Source organism: Kryptolebias marmoratus, linkage group LG20 (assembly GCF_001649575.2).
Source record: "Kryptolebias marmoratus isolate JLee-2015 linkage group LG20, ASM164957v2, whole genome shotgun sequence".
Classification (NCBI taxonomy): Eukaryota; Metazoa; Chordata; class Actinopteri; order Cyprinodontiformes; family Rivulidae; genus Kryptolebias; species Kryptolebias marmoratus.
In genome coordinates, this window is record NC_051449.1 from 7964224 (window position 1) to 7985942 (window position 21719).

The 21719-nt window shown below is 40.1% G+C and overlaps 5 protein-coding genes across 5 annotated transcripts; 3 read left to right on the forward strand and 2 right to left on the reverse strand.

Moving 5' to 3' along the window:
* The first annotated feature begins 2609 nt into the window (after positions 1-2609).
* On the forward strand, positions 2610-4504 carry LOC108241663 (ATP synthase subunit g, mitochondrial-like). The gene is made up of 3 exons (XM_017425960.3): positions 2610-2747; positions 3008-3168; positions 4312-4504. Exons 1-3 carry the CDS (start codon positions 2696-2698, stop codon positions 4408-4410), a joined length of 312 nt encoding a protein of 103 aa, XP_017281449.1. The 5' UTR covers positions 2610-2695; the 3' UTR covers positions 4411-4504.
* Positions 4505-4622: 118 nt separating this feature from the next.
* ift22 (intraflagellar transport 22 homolog (Chlamydomonas)) lies at positions 4623-6263 on the reverse strand. Its single transcript, XM_017425959.3, has 5 exons — positions 6037-6263; positions 5492-5574; positions 5287-5370; positions 4957-5159; positions 4623-4875 (listed from the first exon to the last, which is right to left on the reverse strand). The coding sequence occupies exons 1-5, from the start codon at positions 6073-6075 to the stop codon at positions 4727-4729; spliced, it is 558 nt and encodes a 185-aa protein (XP_017281448.1). The 5' UTR covers positions 6076-6263; the 3' UTR covers positions 4623-4726.
* Positions 6264-6442: 179 nt separating this feature from the next.
* On the forward strand, positions 6443-12617 carry LOC108241635 (outer dense fiber protein 2). Its single transcript, XM_017425926.3, has 16 exons — positions 6443-6496; positions 6837-7000; positions 7093-7216; positions 7349-7480; positions 7628-7702; positions 7913-7984; positions 8070-8186; positions 8269-8454; positions 8538-8647; positions 8752-8887; positions 9122-9232; positions 9723-9827; positions 10292-10392; positions 10480-10642; positions 10840-10965; positions 11098-12617. Exons 2-16 carry the CDS (start codon positions 6849-6851, stop codon positions 11269-11271), a joined length of 1884 nt encoding a protein of 627 aa, XP_017281415.1. The 5' UTR covers positions 6443-6496; positions 6837-6848; the 3' UTR covers positions 11272-12617.
* Positions 12313-14272, reverse strand: LOC108241636 (CCN family member 1-like). The gene is made up of 5 exons (XM_017425928.3): positions 14108-14272; positions 13804-14017; positions 13368-13712; positions 13048-13229; positions 12313-12946 (listed from the first exon to the last, which is right to left on the reverse strand). The coding sequence occupies exons 1-5, from the start codon at positions 14147-14149 to the stop codon at positions 12668-12670; spliced, it is 1062 nt and encodes a 353-aa protein (XP_017281417.1). The 5' UTR covers positions 14150-14272; the 3' UTR covers positions 12313-12667.
* Positions 14273-18353: 4081 nt separating this feature from the next.
* On the forward strand, positions 18354-21407 carry bcl10 (BCL10 immune signaling adaptor). The gene is made up of 3 exons (XM_017425929.3): positions 18354-18898; positions 20060-20348; positions 20428-21407. Exons 1-3 carry the CDS (start codon positions 18848-18850, stop codon positions 20838-20840), a joined length of 753 nt encoding a protein of 250 aa, XP_017281418.1. The 5' UTR covers positions 18354-18847; the 3' UTR covers positions 20841-21407.
* Positions 21408-21719: the final 312 nt, after the last annotated feature.

The following is a 21719-nucleotide window of genomic DNA, read 5'->3' on the forward strand; positions in this document are numbered from 1 at the left end:
GCACATCAATATGAAACAAAAGTTGCAAAGAAATGACACTGTGATATTACCCAGTGGCTTGTAAACTGCTGCTTTAAAGCCTTTAAGCGACAATCACTTTCTCTTATTAAACTCTTTTTTTTTCTTTAAACTTTATTAAGTTTGCAAACACAGCAAATAATCCTCTTATCAAGCTGCAAGATTAAAGATAAACACCGCATACAGAGACAGAAAAATCCAATCAAAGCATATTAAGACCAGATTTATGCATGTTGGGATTTGCAGTTTTGCCTCTCATTGATTATTTATCTCCAGTCTAACACGTAAAATGAACAAAGCCAGAGGAAAGGAGAAAAAGCCCAGTCACAGCAGAGAAAAGCACTGATTCAGACAAAGATGGCAATTAGAGAAACAGGGAAAGGACTCGTGCAGTGACAGAATCGATTCAGGGTCCCAGATTCAAAAATGTCTACATATAAGATTAAAACAAATGACCTCATCGCCGCAGACTTGGCAGTAAAATTCCCACTTCTCCACAAAACAAACTGAATGAGTCCCTTTATCTGTTTTCATACCCAGAGGTTAGGACTGATTACTGCCCTGCACTGCTGCTCAAAGTGTGCGTTTGTGTTTGCTGCCAAGGCTGAGCTGCTGATGTCATTTGTTTTAGTCATGTCTGCGTGTACAGACCGTTTGAGAGCATGAAAAGAGGAGATTTTCAGCCTTCGCTGCAGCCTGGTTTGGTCTTCCTGTCTGAGTGTACTGAAGTGTCTGCTGCTGTGTGGAAGACATCCGTTTTTATGAACATTAAGGAGATTCAGAAATATTTAGAGGGTAAAAAAATGCATCTTTTATTAAGACTCCAAAATTCTAATTTTCATTTTTATGAGTTCTTCTAATTCATATTGCATTTTATGTATATTTGGTTTGTCTGGCTGCAACCTTGCCTCGGTTTTTCTTCAAGAGAGACATTTTAATTGCATCTTGAAATGAAAATTTCTAAAACCCTAATTGTTTAATTTCTGATTATCTTTACATGTAACATAGGTTTGGAAACTATGGTTGTTTAGGTTGAGCTTAAAGCCAAGTTGTGTGTGTCGTTAAGTCTACCTGGTTTTAATGATTAAACCCACAAAGTGCTCCAATAAAACCAAAGTGTTGCATTTCTTCTTTTTGAACAAGACCAGGCAGGTGATCTCATTGTGTTTTACATTAAAACTAATTTCAAAATGTGCGCACACACAACATTAGCACCCACATGTACACACAAAAGAAAATTGCTCAATCTTCAAAAAAAGCAAAAAACAAAACATATCTCTTCCACTGAAGCTGTTGTGTTTTTGCTGAGTTTAAAGTCTGTTCAGTCTTTAGGCCTTGTTATGCTGAAAATAACTTAAAGAGCACCCTCTAGTGATTTGAATGAAAGTCGTTTGGCAGTAGGAGAAACATTGCTGTGATGTGACTCTGCAGCACTAAAACTGCAGCTATTACCAAAAAACTAAACTAAAATACAAAAAGCACATTAAGAGCAAAGGCCACTGTTGCATCATGCTGCAACATGAAGGAAATGAAATGGTTTTAAAACGCCTCAAAGCAAACATGCTTTCACAGGCTCCTCATTTGTGCTCAAAGACACAATCCTTACCTCACATTTTCCTAAATCCTGATTATTAAACTGCATGAGAAACACTTTGAAACAACTGAGAGGACCCAGTGTTTCCTGTTTGCTAAAGAAGTTAAATAAAGTGCTGTGAGGCTCATTCACCTTACATTTCAGAAAATTCAATCAGCTCTTGTTATAATAAATGAAACTATCAGCCAAGATCTTGAGTTTTCTGTATTAGGGATTGTACAGATTTAGAAAATATAACAACAAGGAAGTCAGAAATATTCATCTCTGAATCTCTCATGGCCATTTCACTACCCGTTTTATTCAGTTTGAAGATATTTATGCATCTCAAACATGAATCAGTTACACTGTTTTATTCATATGTAAACATTATCCTGAAGGTATGAGTTAAATCTATAAATAGATGGGGGCAGAGGTTCATTTTGGCTGATTCTCTGTTGTTATTGCAGCAGGGTTTTGTCTTATGTGGTGCACATTGTGAGTCAGAGGAAAGTGAGTAATGATTCAGTCATTCGTGTAAAATGCAAAACTACACACGACATGCTTCTTTACTAAAGCTTGACAAAGTGTGTTTTTTGCCTTGTGTAGCTCACTACGTTTCACGCCATGCAGGCACTAAAATCTAAAACCTATATTTTTTTTGTATTTAAAGTAAAAGCAGAAAAGAAAACAGTAGAAATTAAAAGAGCAGCTACATCCAGAGGAAAAAATAACACTGATGAGGTTGATTAATAGGCCTGTGTGAAAGAAATATTGATTTTAAAAAGTAAAGATATAATGGTCTGGTTTTGGTTTGAATTTGACATTAAGTTTTGAACTAGTTGTACCGGTAATTATGTTTCAAGTAGATGAAAATACAAAACTTGAGTTGATATTTATCGCACACAGTGACAGCTTGTTTGCTTTTTACAGTAAAATTTTGGCATAAAATAAAAATATGTCGACACAATTATTAATACACGTAGACAATGGCTTATATAGCAGTATGTAAGTCATTGCGGGTAGATATTATTTTATTTTGAAATTCTTGACCCGGAAACCATATTTCTGCTTCCTCTTTCTTCTTCTTCTTGGAAAAGTTTCACAATGGCGCAGAGAGTCCAGAAACTTGTAGCGAAAGTGCCTGGTTTGGTTGGAGGTAAGTGTATTTCTTTTTATATATTTTCTTTTTTTTTAGTTATTATAACGTGTTTTAGCGGAAAACAACAACAGATAATTTGGGGTTAACTAACCTTTTTTACGCTGCTGCACAGTTTGGTTCATTGACCTTCAGGTGTAAAAACTGCAGGTTTCTTTTCAGAGTGTTGATTTTTGTAGGTTTGGTTGTTGTTTGGTTAGTTTCTTTCTACCCCATTTGAGTGTTTCCTTGAGATAAGGTAGTTTTTTGTGTCATTACAGCCGCTGTCACGTACTCCAAGCCCCGATTAGCGACCTTCTGGTACTACGCCCGGGTGGAGCTGGTGCCGCCGACACCTGCTGAGATCTCCAAAGCCGTCGATGCCGCCTCAGGTCTGGTGAAGAGCTACAAGGCAGGACGCCTGGGACAGACCACAGTTAAAGTGAGTGAGAGCCTTTCTCCTGTCCTGCATTAATGGACACAACACGACCACAGTTCGGTGTAAACCTGTACTCTGTTGGCTTAAAGCAGGGGTGTCAAACTCTGTTACACAAGGGGCCAAAATTAAAAACATGGGCCAATCTAGATTAATATTTATAGAAAATATGCAAACATTACACTTGGTTTTAGAAGTAATATGTCAAATCATGCATATATATAAGTCATTTTCTAAGAGTGAAAATAAAAATGGACTGATATGTTTTCATTCATGAAGGTAAAGACCTTCATTTACATCAAATATTCAAAGTTTGCTCTAATTTCTGGTGTTTTCAGAGTGACTTGTCATACATTTTTATTGTTTGTCTATTGTTGTTATGAATATAAATATAATTATTTCCATGTTAGTTTTACTCAAAGCTCCAGAGTGCTGTGTACACAACTAACAACAGTTTTCCCAAACAAAGGATTAAAACGTTGTGGATAACCTTTAGAAAAATGTTGTACATAATTCAGAGCTTTAATTATTAAAAAAAAGAGCAGAAAATCAATCAAAATAACAAGTGAGGCAAACAAATCTAGCTGTGATATATTTGAAATACTTACACACGGACAGCCAATCCTCAGCTATGACCTGTGTAACATTAAATGGTTCCTGTTGATGCAATAATCAGACTCTTTTTACTGTTTTGCAGCAGTAAGAACTGCTGTGATTGGAAGCAATTAAAAATTTGGAAGCAGATAAAATTTCACCAAAGCATTCTTTTTTTTTTATTGTTAACTTTGCAGTTTTAATGTTGCTGCTTTCGTAGAAAGGCATTATTATTGTTTTATTTAATCAGTTTTTACTTTGTCGTGTTGTGGCAGAAGTTGCCTTTTGGTACACAAACAAAAATACCTCCATGGTATATTGCAGAAGTGTAGCAAAACTTTCAAAATTGTTTTTACACAACTTTGGAAAAAAAAAACTACATCTGTCTCTGGTGACTCAAGACCCCTGAGGTTTGAGTTTTCAATGTTTTCATGACCCCTGCAAGAGCTTATTTGTGTGAACAATATAAAGCAACACCACGGAAAATCTTGTACTCTAAACTTGGCTTGAAGCAGTTCTCTCGAGTAAAAGTTGTTTTTGTTTGTTCTTTTGCAGGATGCCTTAAGGAATGGACTAGTCACCACTGAGGTGCTGATGTGGTTCTTCATCGGAGAATGCATTGGCAAAGGAGGCATAATTGGATACAATGTCTAAAGAAAAATAAACTTTTTTTCTCTCCGTTTTCACTTCTCACATTCTCAACACCTTATGCTCAGTTTTTAAATAAAACATATTTTAAATCACACAAGAGGCCATCTTTGTTTCGCTTGTATGTTGACATCAAAAATGAACTCTGTTATGTTTTATTCCAAAAAAAAATAATTGAGAAATACAGCAAATACAATAAACAGAAGTGTCTAACTGTAGGAAAAATGTGTTACAAGTTTTCATATACATCACTACCCAGTTATGTTGGGTAAGCCAATGAAATGTGTTCTTAGTAAGATGGATATTTTTACAGATTTCGCTGCTACGTGAGGATGGACATCTCCTCTCGCTCTCGACTCTCAGACATCGCAGTTACAACGTTTCCCAAGTATCTGAAGAAAGCATGCCTCACGTCCTCTGGCTCCTCTTCTAGGCTGGAGTGAATAAGCTGCAGTCTGCTCAGATTTGACGCTGCGTCAGAAGGAGAGACAAAGTCAGCCTTGAAAACTAATATCTCACAGCACAAATTTGGCAGGTCTGCACGGAGGTTACCTAAAGGCAGCCTCCGCTCTTCTACTTCGCTGCCAGGCTTGTGGTGAGCTATGAGAAGACACTGTTTGTCCAGCAGGCTTTGAGTGGAAATGAACATGGAGTACCACGTCTCGATTTCTTTGAGGTGACTTGGAACATCAGGATTAAAAATGATCGCCACGCCACTGGAGTCCTTCATCAGAGCGGGCCAGCATGACTCAAATCTGCAGAAGAAAAAACTATCTGCATTTACGCGTTCTAGGATAACATTTTTAATAACAACAAACATAAACAGTTTTTTTTTTTGTTTTTAAAGGGACATCATGAAATGTAGGCTGTTTTTAAACTTACTTAAAATTCCCTGAACAGTCCCAGAGTTCGACCTCGCATGTTTTGTCACCGCTGCCCTCAAGCTGTGATTCAAACTCCAGGATCCTTCAAACAGTAGAAAGCATGCACATATTTTATTATTTTCAACTCCTAAAGGACACTAAATGACTCATTACTGAAGTAAGCGCTGAGTGAACTACAGTTTAGTTGAAACAGGCCTTTTTACCTGACTCCTTTAGTAGGTCGATACTCGCCACCCACGTTTTCTGTCGTGTCGGAGAGAAAATTTGCAAGAACAGTTTTCCCACTCTGGAAAAACGGGATGGTAAGTGACTTTAGAAATTTACATAAACCCTATCAAATCATCTGTTTCTGTGTGAACCACGTGAGTGTTCTTTGTACTATAAAATGGAAACCAATCTGGTAGAAGTACCTTAAACTGCATCCAAATACTAAATGCAAGTAATTAGTTCCATCACTCAATGTTCAAAGATCTTGTATGCATTTTCATAGAATACAAGTTCTTTACTAATCAAAAACTGTGTTTTTATGAGACTTTATGATCTGGAGGAAAATTTACTCCAGATTTAACCAGCCTAATCTTTGTGTTTTTTTCTCTATACTTGAAAACTACACTTTGTTTCAAGCCAACTTGTGCGCACTATGTAGATGTTTATTGTTACAGTAGTAAGCATGAATAGTAAGATTAAGTTAAGATTAAGTTACTCGTCAACATCCTCCACAACATGAGCTGGACATTAACTCACTTACCTCAGTAGGGCCAACAAAGAGTATTTTTACTTTGAACATTTCCACAAGCCGAGCTTTAGCCGTCGAACCAACTTTAAAACCTATAGCACTAACGTCAATATCTGAGTTTATATTTATTTTTTAAAAAATGTGCTTTAAGCTGAGTTACAAGGAATAAAACAGACAAAATTGGCTTTGCTACGTTGATTTTATCCGAGTACGGTTTACCAGACGTACTGTGGCAGCAAACTTCCGTATCGTTTCTATGGTTTCAGACAGTCACTCGGTTTCCCTTTGTTCATTGGCCGTTCGAAGCTCAAGTCAAACTTAGTCCCGCCTCATTTCTCCTCAATGAGCCAATCAGCAGCGGGGAAACGAGCTAGCGTCGTTACGTTGCCTCAATGCGAGCCAATCATGATTGACGTCTCAGGTGCCTCTCCAGCCGGAGTGGCATTATTCACAACAGACACAAAGCGAAAGCGTGAGTAACATTTATATTTTCCAGAACATAAATTTAAATTTAGAAAGGACGAGGTTTGGTTTCAGTGATCGTAATGTATTTGTTAGTAACTGTTGCTCATTCGTTAAGTTAACAGGTGTTACGAAAAGCTAGCAGTCAAAACTCATGTGTTGCTATGGAGTAAGCTTAGCTTGGTTGACAGCTGGCTTTCTCCCTCAAGTAAAATTGAACTTAAGAATTATTAGGAGTGAAATAAAATTACTTTAATAGCACATTAGATTGAACTTTTACCCTGTTCTTCTTTGATTTGACACTGACTTTTAGTGTGCGCGTTTTGTTATTGTTGTTGTTGTTTGTTTAGGGTCTGTGAGCTATGTCTCCTGAGGGTGATCCCCAAAGTCCCCACCTTGGATTCAGCTCCACCAGGGAGGGTCTCAGTCTCAGTCCCGCTGTCCTAGACAGCAGTCATCAACCAGAAGGAGAAAACAAGGCTCACATCAGTCTTCAGACATCTGATCTCAATCGGTGATATCCTAGAATCCACAAATGTATCCTTATCTTTCAGCTTTAAAGATGACTGTCTTGAAACACTTTCTCATTTCCTGTCTTTTGTTTAGCTCTGAAGACTTCCCCGATGGGAGGACCTCTTTACTGAAGCTTCTTATTGACGCCGAAGTTGCTGGCAACTCTGCAGCCATACAGCTTGCATCTTTCAAAGATGCAATTGAAGACGAATTTGCTGTATGCTTTTTGCAGTTTTCATATCCCTCGAGTTTGGTTTAAGCATGTAGCAACATGTAGGAAGTGTTTTGGTTGTTTGTTTGTTTGTTTGTTTGTTTTTTTCAACATTTGATATGTCTTCTGTCAATTTAGGGTTTAGGACAGTCTTCCAAAGACAAGCGCCAAACCATACGACAGAGAGGACTTCTACTGGAAAAGCTGGAAGATTTGAGACGAATAAATAAGTCTGTGCGACAGAAGCTGAAACAGCTTCAGGATGCAGAGGTCGGTTTTGCAGCGCATGTAGATCGTGGAGGCATTTTGTTAAATTCAAGGCAAAAGATACTGGCTTAGTTTCTTCTTGGAAAAATGTAAAATGTTGTGAATGAATTTGGCTTGACCTGTCTTAACGACTAACTCTTCCCCTTACAGGTTAATCGAATTGATGCAAACAAACAGATAGACCTCTTGCTACACAAGATCACACAGGCTGAAAGTGAAAATGAGGTGACTGTTTTCCCATATTTTCTTAAAATATCTTTGCTATTAAGCTCTAAAGACCTGGTTGAATATGTGGTCTGACAAAGCAGTTGTGGGTACTTTGCTATAATTTTGTTGACTAGAGAAAAGAAATCTATGTTCTATCTGCCAAAAAGCTAGAAAGATGAGATCTCTTGTTTCTAATGTGTGTTGATTGTTCTTGTTTCCTTCCTTGAGCATTTAAAAAAAGATCTGAGTGAGACTGAACAGAGGATTGAGGAACTGATGAGTATGAGGAGAGAAGAGCAGGTAAACACAACATCTGCTGATTAAACAATGTTCCCTAAAATAAATTGGAATTTGTTTATTTGAAAGTATGTGCTTGCTTCTTCAGGGGAACATTAAAAGTGCTGTTTGCACGACCAAATCTGCAGAATCAACCCGTGCTCGTCTGCAAGGGCAGCTGCGCAACAAGGAAGCAGAGAACAATCGCCTGACTGTTCAGTTACGGGTAAAAGAAACATACATTTATCAGCCTGATGCTCTGAAAACAAGCTTAAATAAAACATTCGACTTGTGGCGTTTTATTTAAGACCCTGGAGCGAACTCTAACAGAGCAGAGGTTGAAGATGGATGAACTGAGAGCATCCATTGCTTCTCTGACCTCGAAGGCAGCACGGGACAAAGAAGCACTCAAGAAGGCGACCCGAGCTCAGAAACTGAGAGCTGAGAGGTTTGAAGCTGCCGTTGAAAAATGCTATGCACAGCTGAAAGAAAAGGTACAAAGTCAAAATGGTTGTAAACATTGACTGTTTAGACTTCTGTGCACCATCACCGTTCAGGATGTTGCTTTAAATTTCAGGACACTCAGCTGACTAAAGCTCACTTAGAGAGAAGCTCCAGGAGACGTCAGAAGGAGCAGAAGGCAGACGAAAAAGAAAAACTTGTTGCTCAGGTCGACTTCCTGAAAAGGTCTGTTGCTTTCTCTGTTCCCACACACCAAATCTTTTCATGCAAACTAGACATCTGGGTGTAGAGGAGACAGCTGAAGGTTTCTTTGTTCCTCTCTAATGAAGTCACGTTGCAGACTTGACATTGAGGTTGCAGAAAAAGAAAGATGAACTATCTGCATCGAATGAAACCATGATGCAAAAGGTTGAAAAGCTCATCACTGACAATGGAGACCTCGCTGTTCGTAACGCAGCACTCAAGGTACGAGGTATTTCACTGAATGCACGAGAGTTACAGCTACAAAGTGTGTAAAAACACTTTTTACCATTTTAAAAGTATGTTCAAAGTCATCAACCACTGTTCTGTTTGCTCCCAGCTCTCACTGGAAGCCACAGATTTTTATTTAAATCAGTCATGTTTAGGACGGAACAAAGCATTCCCTATTTGAAATTTAGTCCTTAAACTAAAACAACTCTAACTTCTGTGTGACTGCAGGCATCTGTGGCTCGACTGGAGCAGCAGCTCGCAGACTGTGAGTCTGCTCTTATTGAGGAGAAAACCGTCTCTCTAGAGAAGAAGCATGAAGCCGAGCAGTGCCAGTATCAGGTTTGTTTAAAAGAATATTTTAGACAAAGGTCTAAAGTTAAAAAAACCCAGCAAATATTTTTATTTTAGCTGTATTGTCTAAAAATTGGTTCGAACGCTGACTCTAATTATTATCAGCTCGTGAATAAGAGGTTTGGTGAATAGGCTCAAATCATCTCAGGAAAGAAGAGTTTTAGGAAATTATAGGCTGTACGAGTGTACATCTTTGAGTGATTTCCAATTCTTTCATTTTTCTTTCTTAATTATGATCTATTCATTTCTTAAGCTCTTCAAATGCTTATTATGCCTTTTCACTCTTAAGCAATTAGAAAATCAAGTTTTGATAAGAGCCTTAGAAAGAAGATCCTAATTGTGCTGAATAAAGCAGCTCTTGTGTCTATCCTTTAGTGACAAGTGTAAAATTGGAGTTTTCATAAAGTGCTGAATAAATAGCTTTCAGCAGCTTTATCGTCTCTGTGGTCTCAGTGTCGTGTCTTTGTTTCATCTCTAGGTTGCAGAACTTCAAGCTGAGATCAACGGCCTTCGTATAAAATATGCAAATCTCTCAAGAGAAACAGAAAAGACGCGAGAAGGGAGGGAGTCAGAAGTTGAGAAGGTACCTTCCCCTTTTCAGTTTCTGTGTTTTCATCTAACTAACGATTTCTTTTCGGTCTGAGCCAAACATTACATACAGTAATTCTGACCAGTAAAACATTCGGCTTCGTCTTGAGGCAAATGGAACATTTTGCATTTTTGTTGTGATTAATTCACTTAATGCTGCGTTTGTCGTCTTGTGAGTTTTGGTGGTTGTGATTTACGAAATGAGAAAATACTCTGATTGCAGTGTAGCGTAAGCACTCATGCGCCTTTTTGGGAAACTGTTTTGTGTGTTCAGCGTGAGTCCTTCTCTGTCACCCGCCCTCTGTGTTTCTCCCGGATGATTTCCACCTGAGAACTTGAAAACTACCCGCACTGTGTTTCAAAGACTGTGGCGAACGGCGTCCGGCTTTGCATGTGATGTGCACCGTTTGCACGCACCTGTTAACTGTTGATTCTGAGATTTACATTTTGTCAGTACAGATGGAGAGTCAGACGAAACAGCTGAGATCCTCTGTGGAGATGAAGGAGTCCGTTCATGGAGCGAATTTACAGCTACACGCAAACATGGCGTCGCTTCAAAAGTGAGACAGTACAGTAGTTTTCTTCAGTGTACGGACTTAAACACAGACCCTGTATAACATGGTAGTTTTATCCGACTGCGTTTGTAGGAAAATGGACGAGCTGCAGCAGGAGAACCTGGAGCTCGTACGGAAGCTCGCAGCTCAGGAGGAAGCTCTGAGCTACAGCAACCGGCAGCTGGATCAGCGCTCAGCGGAGTGTCAGGCCCTGAACCGGCAGCTGGAGGCAGCTTTATCAGACATCAGAGAGCAGGTACACTTCAGGAACAGATCGCTGATATCTGTGTAAGAACGGATCAATCACGAGAGATTTGAGATTTAAAATGGCGTCAGCCCATTTACAGGACACAGCCCTCCAACACTTTGGTCTCATCAAAACTTTATTGCTTCACTTGTCAAAGAGAAGGAAGATTTATCACTCTCTCTTTATGTTTGTCATTGTGTGTTCAGGTCAGAAAAGTTAAATTTCAGGCAGCTTCCAGAGAAGAGGCCTTGCAGACAAAAATCTTGGAGCTGGAAGCTGAGAAGAGCAGACGGGAAAATGAGCTGAGGCTTCTTCACCAGAGCAAGTTAACTGTAAGTATAACTTTTGTTTGAAATATAGAAAACATAGTAAAACAGGCTTGGGTTAAACTTCTTCTTTTTTTTTTCTGGAAGCAACTGATCTGATGTGCTGTTGTTGTTGACTCAGTATTTCTCATTCTGCAGGTAGAAAAACGGTTTGAGGTGCGTCTGAAGGACCTGCAGCTCAGCCTGGACCAATCAGAGAGCCACAAACGAAGCATCCAGAACTACGTTGATTTCCTTAAAAACTCGTATAAAGTGATGTTTGATGACGGGCTGCAGGTGTCAACTTTTGGATCATCGTATTTCTTAAAGTAACGAAAGTTTGCTTTTATAGATACATATATTTTGCACTGTGATATTTCTAAGACCTATTTAAAAGGAAAATAGTGAAATGTCTTTTATTTTAGTGTGTTTATATCGTAACCTTTACAGGGATTTTCCACGTTTTGTGAACAGGGTTTGAAAGCTGTTTTAGCTCAGGTCCAAAAAGATGCTTCATGTTATTTTTAAAAAGCTTTCAAACGTCTTGGTGCTACATTTATTCATGTGACAATGAGCAGCTTAAACTCTGACTACACCTGGCGGTACGGTGCAAAAATATTTCTCCTTTTGAAGTGTGAATAAAGACAGTCTTAGGCTTAAAACATCTGTAATCATCTGGTGGTAGTATCGTGGTTTAGGGCTGTTTTGCTGCATCCGTGACAAGATTTATAGATAAATAAATTTATAATTACCCCAGCAAATTCTAAAGAAGAATCAGGAATCTGTCTGTGAGCTGAAACTCAAAAAAAGGCCGGCCGTTCAAGAAGACGGAGATAAAAACAGTTTTTGCACAAAAGAAGAGTTGGAGAATGATGGGGATGGTTTGGAAACAGCTTAGACCTGATTTTATTCCCTAAAGAAAGGTTTCAGTAGGACATAAAGGAAGGTTTTAGTGCGGGAATCTTAAAAACACAGAAGGCTTGCAGCTTAAAACTGGAAGCAAAGTTCCCCTCACATTTATCTTTGAACCTTTTCAGCAGCAGGTAAATAAACTGCAATATTTCAGTCAGTTTGATTTTATTGGGCTCTTTTTGTTTACCTTTTAAGTTAAATTAATGTAAAAACAGAAAGTTTCTAAGCTCTATTGTTTTGTCTGTGTTAATATGTGGTTAAATAGAGTTAATCATCATACGGTGCTCTAATATTAATATAAATCTGTTCTTCCACAGTTCTAACACTCAGAAATGCTCGTTTTATTGTTGTCCTTTGAATGCTGATGATAAGTATCTGTTTTTGTGGTGACTGTATAGGAAATGTGTGTATTTTGTTGTTTTTGTATGTTCTGATTCTCAGCTGGAATGAAATGAGTCAGGCTACAAATAAAAGGCTTCGCTTTATTCTTAAAACATTTCATCACATTTATTTGACTGAACTGAAAGTCACGTTACAGATTTTGGTTTGAAATTTAGGGAAACAGCTCGAGAGGTCGGGATTGCTTTCCACAAAGTGTGACGGGAAGTTTGTATTAGTTTAACTTTATCAACAAAAAGTGCAGCTTTTGTCCACTGTCTGCCCCACGGCACAAACAGACAATCGTAGCTTTACATTACGTTTCACAACAACAGCTTCACAAAGAAGCAAACCACTGAGCTCCAGTGTTATGAAGCGAAATCCTGAATCGGTTCAACAAAAAGATGTCTGCAACTTTCCGCTTCGTTCAGATTTTGATTCACGGTTTCTGTTTGTGGGTGTCTTTTAAAAAAAATCTGTGTGGACCACGCGTCCTTTTGCTGCGGCTGGAGTGTTTGAAGCCACACATGCAGAACTCGATCCCCGTCACCTTCCTCCTGAGGATCTGCCCGTTTCTGCATCGAGCGCAGACAGTCGGCGTCCGGCAGTACCGCCCGTCTGAGCAGGAGCCACAGAGCCTCAGCTGGAGCTTCTTCAGGCTGCAGCAGCCCGTGTAGGAAAGTTTAATCGGATGGGTGGCTTTACATTTCTGAGCTTTCTGTGAGACGGAAGAGGACCAAACCTAAGTTTTAAGGAGGGTTTTGAAAACAAAAAAATCCCAAACATTTGCAGAAGTATTGAGTAGAAGACTGAGCGTACCTTTGAGGTGGTTTGTCGGCAGGGTTGGCTCTCACAGATCTGAGTTTGTGTCTCTAATTTGCACTTGTTGGGGATGATGTTGGCCTCTTTGGAGATTTCGGAGCCACAGAGCTCAGAGCAGGATACAGTCTGAGGCGAACACTGGACTCCAGCAGGCTCTGGCAGGCTTTGACTCCTCAGAGCTTTGCAAATAAAAACAAAGTTTGTGTAAATTCAAAGTGAAACAGGTACACATGACAACTTTATCTGAGACAAATGTGCCAACAATCTGGATTAGTCACTCCTTTTAACAAGAAAGATTAATGTGAACAAGTACTCACCGGGTGGAAGCTTTAATTTCTTTCTCCACTCAGGCACTAGATCATTTGTATCGACGATGAGGTCGTCTTCGGATTTCTTGTCTTTGTGCTTTCTTCTTGTAGACCTTCCCATTTCCAGTTTTGCATCGTCGAGGCAGATGAGCTGTTCACAGCACCGGCCCAGTACTTTGACCCGCCTCGGCTTGGCACAGCCCAGTTTGGACAGAGAGAGCTCCTGAGGGCAAAGTGAGACACACCCAACAGAACCATCCATACAGGTGCACTGGTGCTTGCAGTTCGGCTGGAAGGTTTCCCCGTTCTGATAGATCCTGCTGTTGAACTCACAAGATCTCCCATCGGATTTTGCTGTTGAAGAGAATAAGATATTAAGGCGTGACTCCCCCCCCCCAAAAAAAGAAGATATTTATTTTAAATTTGTAAGGAGAGCAAAAGTCACCTTGACAGACACCCTTAGCTGAACTAGATCCTCCCCCAAAGTTGCACTCAAGTCCCTTTGCAGTGTCACACGGCTGCGTGTCGCTGCAGTCCTCAAACAGCTGCCGTGCACAAACCTTACAGCATCCACAGCTGTCAAACGTCAGGCTCACTCCTGCTGCACAAACTGGGACTCCAGGGGGACACTGGCACTCTGTGGGACATGAAGCTGACACCTGAGATGAGACAGTGCATCACTTTTTATTAATCAGTACAAAACACAGCAAACCATGCTTGTTGTCAGTGAGCAGCAGGGATTTTCTCACCGAAGTGACAGAGATGATCAGGAGGACACAGATTCTCCACATCTTCACCAGTCTCCTTCCCCGCAGCGACCTGCAGTCCGTCTTTTAGAGTCGAGCTCCTTTTATTCTGAAGCAGTGTCCCGAAACTATGAGAGGAATGCTTCTCTGCACGTCCTGCCATGATCCCAGCAGAAGATCCCCCCTCCTCCTCCTCCTCTTCCTCCTTTATGACCGAGCCAAGAACCACCCCGCTCCGCTCTGCCAGAGCTTTTCCTTTAATATAAGCAGGTAAACGCTTTTCAGCTCACACGAAAACAGGATGGAAAAATCTGTTTGAAATGTGCAAAACCTGCCAAAACAAAGGCCTGTATAACATCACTATTCTGGCATTTTTTTATTTCTTTTGTTTTGTTTAGGAAAAACAAAATCCCAGGTAATATACAAAATGAATTTTGTTAACACCTCATTATTCTGGATTTCTAAAAAAACCTAAAAACTAATTAAGATGAATGCAGCAGCTCATTAAGGGTTGACTCAAATGCATATTTTGACTTGTTTTGCTACAAATTACAAGATAAATTAACATTTTTCTATAATTTACCTTTAAAAAACCTATTATTACAACAACTTTATTTACATTTTTAATGTATATTTTACAAGACTGGACTGTTTTCAGTAGTTTTTTGTGTGTTTTAGTTTGGCTATGTACATTTCTTATCCTGATAATAATAAATATCCTTTAAAAGATGAGATTCTCTATTAGGGTTATAATATTAAGGGGAAAAAAGCACTTTTTACAGCTTTCAAATAAATATCTGCAGTTTGTTTATGCAACTTGTTGATCATGTCATATTACAAATCTATACTGAACCAGAGCAACAAAGGTTGCTTTAATTAGCTTTAATCTTTTCTATTTTCTTATTACAAAGTCAAATTTTGACATTTTTATTGAGGTTTTTCTTTTTTATTGATTTGATGAATTGTGATAAATTGTTTTACTACAAAATAATTTAAAAGTTGTTAACTGGCATAAAACGTGAATACAAATGTGACTTTTTAAATTTGATCTTTTTTTTTCATTTTTTTTTAAGTTATATATGATGTAAATTTGACATAAAATGTCATTAGGAAGGGGTCATTTTTATTTCTACATGAATATTTTGACATATCACATCCAAAAAAAACAAGGTTCATTCATTTTTTAAAATAAATATTGACCAAGATTGACCTTTAGGTGTGGAACAAGTGTAAATTTTGTAACTGAGTTTCACACTCCTGCCTTAAAGGAGATAGTTGTTGGCTAAAAGCATCATCATCAGTCGATACATGTAAGCTCAGACACTTTCAACATCAGAGAACCACAAGTTCTGACATAATTATTGAAGGAAAGCTACACATTTCTGAGCAACTGGTTTCTGTCGTGGCTGAAGGATTATTTCGACTGCTGCATAACGCATTTGTGGGGGTTTGTAATATTTAACAATGCTAAAGTTAAAAAGTCAAGGATAAAATTCCAGCTTATCACCTGTCAGGATGTGGGTGGATTAGAATTTGTATGAGCGTTTGACTTTCATAATTAAAAAAAAAAAGAAAGAAGAGTCTCCTGAAATGTTTGAACCTGAGGAATCCTGTTCTGAGAAGACCATCCTATCCAACAAAAAAAGAAAAAAGAAAGAGTTGCCTGAAGGAATACTCCTCTCAGGATGAACATTGCAGGTGTCTTTGAAAGCACAACACAAAAAGCAGCCTCCTCTCCCCACATCAGAGGAAATCAGGAAGAAAAATGTGCCTTTCCTTTCATTAAAGTCTGTGCAGAACTGGCACTGCCTCCTTCTTATCTAACCAAGGTTACAAAAGCCATTTTGATCCCGTGCCAGCCCGAGCACGTAAGGAGAGGACAAGCATGAGCTTGATGCTGCCAGTTCCACCTGCAAACTGCTGACTGCTGCGGTTTGAAGGGGAGCTTTTTCCCACCAGGAGCTGCGGTGTAAAATATTTGCATAACCATGTCAGGTAAGGGGGGAGACGCTCAAATTCTTGTTCCATTAGCGAAGACGATTTGCTGCAGGGCCCAAAAACAAAGAGCCACCACCTGGATGGAGTCTCCTTTTGGAACCGTTCTGCAGTGATTCATAAGTTTCCACTGGCAGCAGGTTCTTTAACCCTAAATGATGCAGCACATCCCACACGATGACCGACCATGTGAGGGTTTGTTGAACGCAGTCATTCAGGGAGCGCGTTGTCATTTTCACACGTGGGTTTCCTGCAAAACAGTCCAAACCTCGACCTGATTTGAAATGCGAGAAAGAAGATTTGTGAGATTAATGCAAGACCTATGTGGGGAAAGTAATGCTGCAAACCTGGAGCTTGTCAAAACAATGCATTTGTAAACTGTTGCAGTGCAGCTTTGTTGTGCAAGAGCAAACTCTTTTTTTAAAAAAAAGAAGACAAAAGCAAAGGAAAGGAATCATATTTACCACTAAAGTGGATATAAATCTGTCAAACATTTGATGCTGAGAGCAGTCAAGAGGCATGAGGTGGATGGAAAAGCTGATGAAAATAGAAAAAAAGGCAAATATAGGGTTAAAGACTGGCCTCAGAGAGTTGTTCTTCTCGCTGATTGTGTGAAACCACAGAGCGTCTGTGACGGCCTTGTTATTGCCGTTACACAGGAGAAGGTGATGCACTGTGCTACAGATGTCTGCAAAACTCAAAATCCAACTCTCCCAGCTCTGAAATTTGGCATCAATGGGTTTTTTTTTAAAAGAAAAATGTCACGTAGTCTGTCTAAACAAAGCAGGGGCGTGTGTCACATCTTTCCCCTTTACAGATGAAAACAATTTGCGGCCAGTTTGACCTTTTAATACCTGACATTTAGAGAGCGTTTCTGCACCTTTCCTCCTGAAATTGTTGTAATTTAAGGGAAGTTATCAGACCGCAAGTCTCCCTTCGATTTTTAATCATTATTATTACGTATATTTTAAAAGAAAAACACTCCAGGAGAAAGCTTTCTTGATTGAGCTTTCTGAGTGGAGGTGGTTGTTTTGATTGGTTTATGGCACAAACTCCACTAGTTTGTGGCATTTTGATAATAATAATTAAACTGAAAATATTAAATGACTGAATATGACTTACAAACTCACTTAGGGAGCAGTTTACCAGGTGAAGTGAAAAACACTTCAATTACAAAGCAAATTTAAGTCTTAAGGCTTAAATTTATCAGCTTTAATATTTACATTCCTAAGAGCAGACTTTCAAAATAAAATAGCAAACTTTACTTAAAGCCATCCTAAAACAGTTTAAACACAAAAATCATTATTAAACTGATGAAAGATTAACATTCTGTAAATCAAATACTTTCTCAACCTCAACTTTTAAGAGATTTAACCTTACAAAACAGACAGACAGCTTTTAAATTAAGATGTAGTTTTATTTTATATGCCTATGATACACAAGTTAAATAGGTTACCATGAAAAAAAACGTACAGTTTTAACCTTGGATGAGTAGTAACTAACTAATATTTTTGCTTTCGAGCGTGTTTGTGTCTGTTGGTCTTTCTGTTAGCAAAATATCTCAAAACCCAAAGGATGAATTTTAATTAAACTTGCAAAAAGTAGTCCTTGTGTGTACGACTACAGCTGATGAACATATGGAGTCAACTCAAATCAAGGACAGATAGCTTAATTTAGTTAATTTACCTAATTCACAGATAGCTGAATTTAAAAAAAACAATAAAGTGGTTTCAACTCTTACTTTCCTAAATATAGGTGTGGTAGTAGCTAAGAATGATCCTCAAGCACAATTTGCGCAAGACCTTGTTTTAAATAAATAAATTTGCCACTAACTATTTAGAGCCAACTCAAGTCTGTCAGCAAAATATCTCATGAGCGACTGAACGGATTTTATAGGTAGGTAGGTAGGTAGGTACATTTATTTATATAGCACTTTTCAGCACAGGGCGACTCAAAGTGCTTATAGAAATTTCAGGAAATAATGATTGAATGTATCTTTACAGCTGATTAACTTCTGGAGCCAATCTGATTTGAGATGGTCACCACAGCCAAATTAAATTAGAAAACACAACAATGGCTATATCTCAGACAGTTTAGACATTATTGAGCTAAAACTCGGTGTGGTGGTAGCTGCGAGTCATTCGCAACACATGCTCTGAGCCCATGTTGTACGAACATGAAACAAACACAGGAACACTGGTTACATTTTTTTTCAGCTGTAAATCTTTTCCGGTGAATGGTTCCGTTTGTCCGGCGGCGCCACCAGGGGGCGCCGGGAGGAACAGCGCCTCGCCGCCGTCAGAAAACGTCTTAAAAGCGGAACAGCTCAGTTTGCGGCGGCGACAGCGCAGAGAGTCGACACTTTTCGGTAATTAAAAATAATATAGCTTTTATTCGAGACATTTTATCAAGAATTATAAACGAAAAACGACATATGAGAGCGAAAGCGACGACTCCGCCGAGCACTTCTCTGTTTTCCCCTCTACGTAGTTTAACCTCGACACAACAATAAGGAAGTCCGGGGCAAGTTTTTTTTTTTTTTAAATATATATTTTCCCGTAATTGAGACTCAAAGCGTCCGTGGAAACTGGATTCGGAGAACTTTAACGACGAAATATGAGGTGTCACAGCTTTTAACGCTTACAGCTCGTTTATTTATTTTGTGTATTTAGCTGTTACTTGTATAAATCGTCATTTTTTTCACCCGGAACACCTGGATTTTTTTTTTTTTTTTTCTTAAACTGAGGGATGGATGCTCCCCAGCTCACTGAAGATGAAATGGCCGAGATTAAAAAAGACGTGAGTAAGATCATTCAGACACCCACCAGGCCCAGAATAAGTGAATAATAAGTTGAGGGAATAGTTTAAACTTGAACACGGTGTTTGTAACTTGAATCAGAGGCCTTTTAAATGAGGAAATATCTCACCACACTCTTCATGAGTCTGTATAAATATTACATTCTGCCAAAAACTCTTAAAGGCAGAGGCTAAGTTCACTTTTGTTAATAAACCCAGCACAAAAAGAAAGGAAGTTTGTGTTATTTATTTCTTTGTTGTAACAAGGCCTTTTGGCAGTGGCTGTTGGAAAACCTGTTTATTTCCCCTTAAATGGGGCCACTTTTGTAAAGACAATGCCTTCCTGGGTTGCTCCCATAAAAATCTTCTCTGCCAAGCAGCTTATTCTGCCCTGGACTCCTGTTTGGTCTTTACTGGACCAGATGATTAAAGTCTGAAGAAGCCAGACGTGCTGGCAGGTTAACAGTTTATTCATTTAACAAGTGGGGGGGGTCTCAGTAGCATGTGGACGGACCATACACAGCCACGGCGGCCTGGCACCTCCTTCCTCGTGCTGCTGTGGGACGCCATGCCGTTCGTCAAACCGCAGCAGGTTGAGGGTCAGGACTGCAGGCGGGCCATTCCATCCCCTCCACTCCCAAATCCTCCGGTGAGCCCCGCTCTGTGGGGGGCGAGCGTTGTCATCTCGGAGGGTAGAGTTCGGTCCCAGGCTGTGGAGATTTGGGGTTAACGCTTGGTGGTCAGTGCCGCCGTCTTGTAACCCTGAGGCTGCGGGTTCGAGCCCAGGTTGCGGCAGGAACAATGGCCAAATCGTTCGTGCGAGTTTGCTCGCTGTGGCGACCCCTGAAGAAGGGAGCAGCCGAAAGGACAACAACAACTTGTTACGCACAAGTGCTGAAAATCAGGCACCTGATTGTCAGAATCTGGGGCACTAGGTGCAAACCACAAATGTGTTTTGTGGGCTGCTCCATTTAAGGGGAAATAATCAGACTTTCCAACAGCAGAATGTTTATTTCCAAGAAGCATCGTTGATCATCAAAACTCTCATTTCCGTACTTTATGTGCTACGTTTATATAATCTGTCCTGTCAGAAGTGTTGAATCCTGAATGCTTGGTTTGTGAGAAAGTGTTTGGTGCTTTAAATACTCACTCGTTTCTTCCCAGGTGCTGACCAGACTGCGGCACTACCTCTGCGGTAAGATCCGAGCCGATCGCCACCTGGACTACCTGCGTTCCCGGAGGATCCTGACGCGAGACGATGCGGAGGAGATCAGCTGCAGGACCACTCAGACCAAGAGGACGGCGACGCTGCTGGACATCCTGGCCGAGAACCCGCGCGGCCTGGACGCCCTGATCGACTCCATCCGAGAGCTGCGCTCGCAAAACTTCATCATCGCCAAGATCACGGATGAAGTGCAGAAGGCCAAGAACGAGAGGATCGAGTCTCTGCGAGGTAAGTGGACGCAGCGCGTGGCGTCTTCCGTGTGCTTTCAACAGATTTTTTACATTTCCTCCGTGTCTGTGTCCCTCAGCATCGGGGGCTTCCTGCTCGTCATCCGACAGCACCTTCAGCCCCTCGAGCACGACCAGCGACCTCCCCAACACGTTTTCCAACAACTCCACGCTGCTCTTCCACCCGGACGGCGAGCAGAGCCCCTCCACCTCGGACGTGGCGGGCCCGCTCAACGTGCCGTCGCTGCAGAAGTGCAGCGACCTGCCGTCCCCCGTCGGCGCCAGCATCGGGGTCGCCTCCTCCACGACCTCCTCCAACCTCCCGAAGCCTGGGGACCCGGGGGCGCCCCCGCTGCCGGACGAGGTCCTGCTGGAATCACCCTCCAACATGGACGCCGCAACGCCGGGGTGCGCCAGCAGCGGTGGGGACTCAAATTTCCACCCGCTCCGGTCGCGATCGCTCACTCCGACGTCTAACAGGAGCGTCTTCTGAGTCCTTAGGACGGTCCACTCAAAGGGACACATGGACACAGCGGTCAATAAACACTCGCCTTTTCTCTTGTTGCTCCCGCCTTTGATTTGGCAGAAATACTACATTTTACCACTATAACAGTCGACCTTTTCATGATAAAATGGGCTAATTTTCCACTTAATGTTTGATTATTTTTGATACTGGTGCCAGTTTTTTTACGCTGTTTTTACTTTGGACTGGAATAATGTTCCGGCCTTCAACAAACATGCATGTTTACGTCTTCTGATGTGTCAACATAAGCGTACAGATGAGTTTAGAGGATCTGATTCATACTTTTTACATCTCTTGACTAAACAGTTATAGGTTAAAAACAGAAAAGCTCCGATCTAAATGCTGTTTTCAGCTCTGTTCACCTCATTACAATAAATAAACAGGGCATTGTCTCACTTTTTTATTATTATTATTATTTTTTTTTCACTACAAGTCTTGAATCACAAAACTTTCTGTGAAATACAAACTGTGTTCTGCTTTTTATTGTAATCCACTCGGTCACGTTTGTGCTGCGTAGTAAAAGGTTTTACAAATTCAGCGTGTGGCTTTTTCTTTTTTTTTTCTTCTCTCCCTCTTTACGTTTGTGGTGGGAACGTTGACGCGGCGCGAGGAGAGCAACAACAGTTTCAGGAAACGCCACAACAGAACATTTCTCAAAACACTTTCAGAAAACGGCAGAAAGGAACAGAAAAAGGTGTTTTCGGTTTTGTGATTTTTTTTTTTGTTTGTTTGATTCATTTTCATCGTTTCACACTCGGATGTGTTTTTTTGCTCAAATAATATTCTAGAATATTCTTGTGTTTATGAAATATATTTCATAAGTGTCGCTCTTTTTTTTTTTTTTTTTTG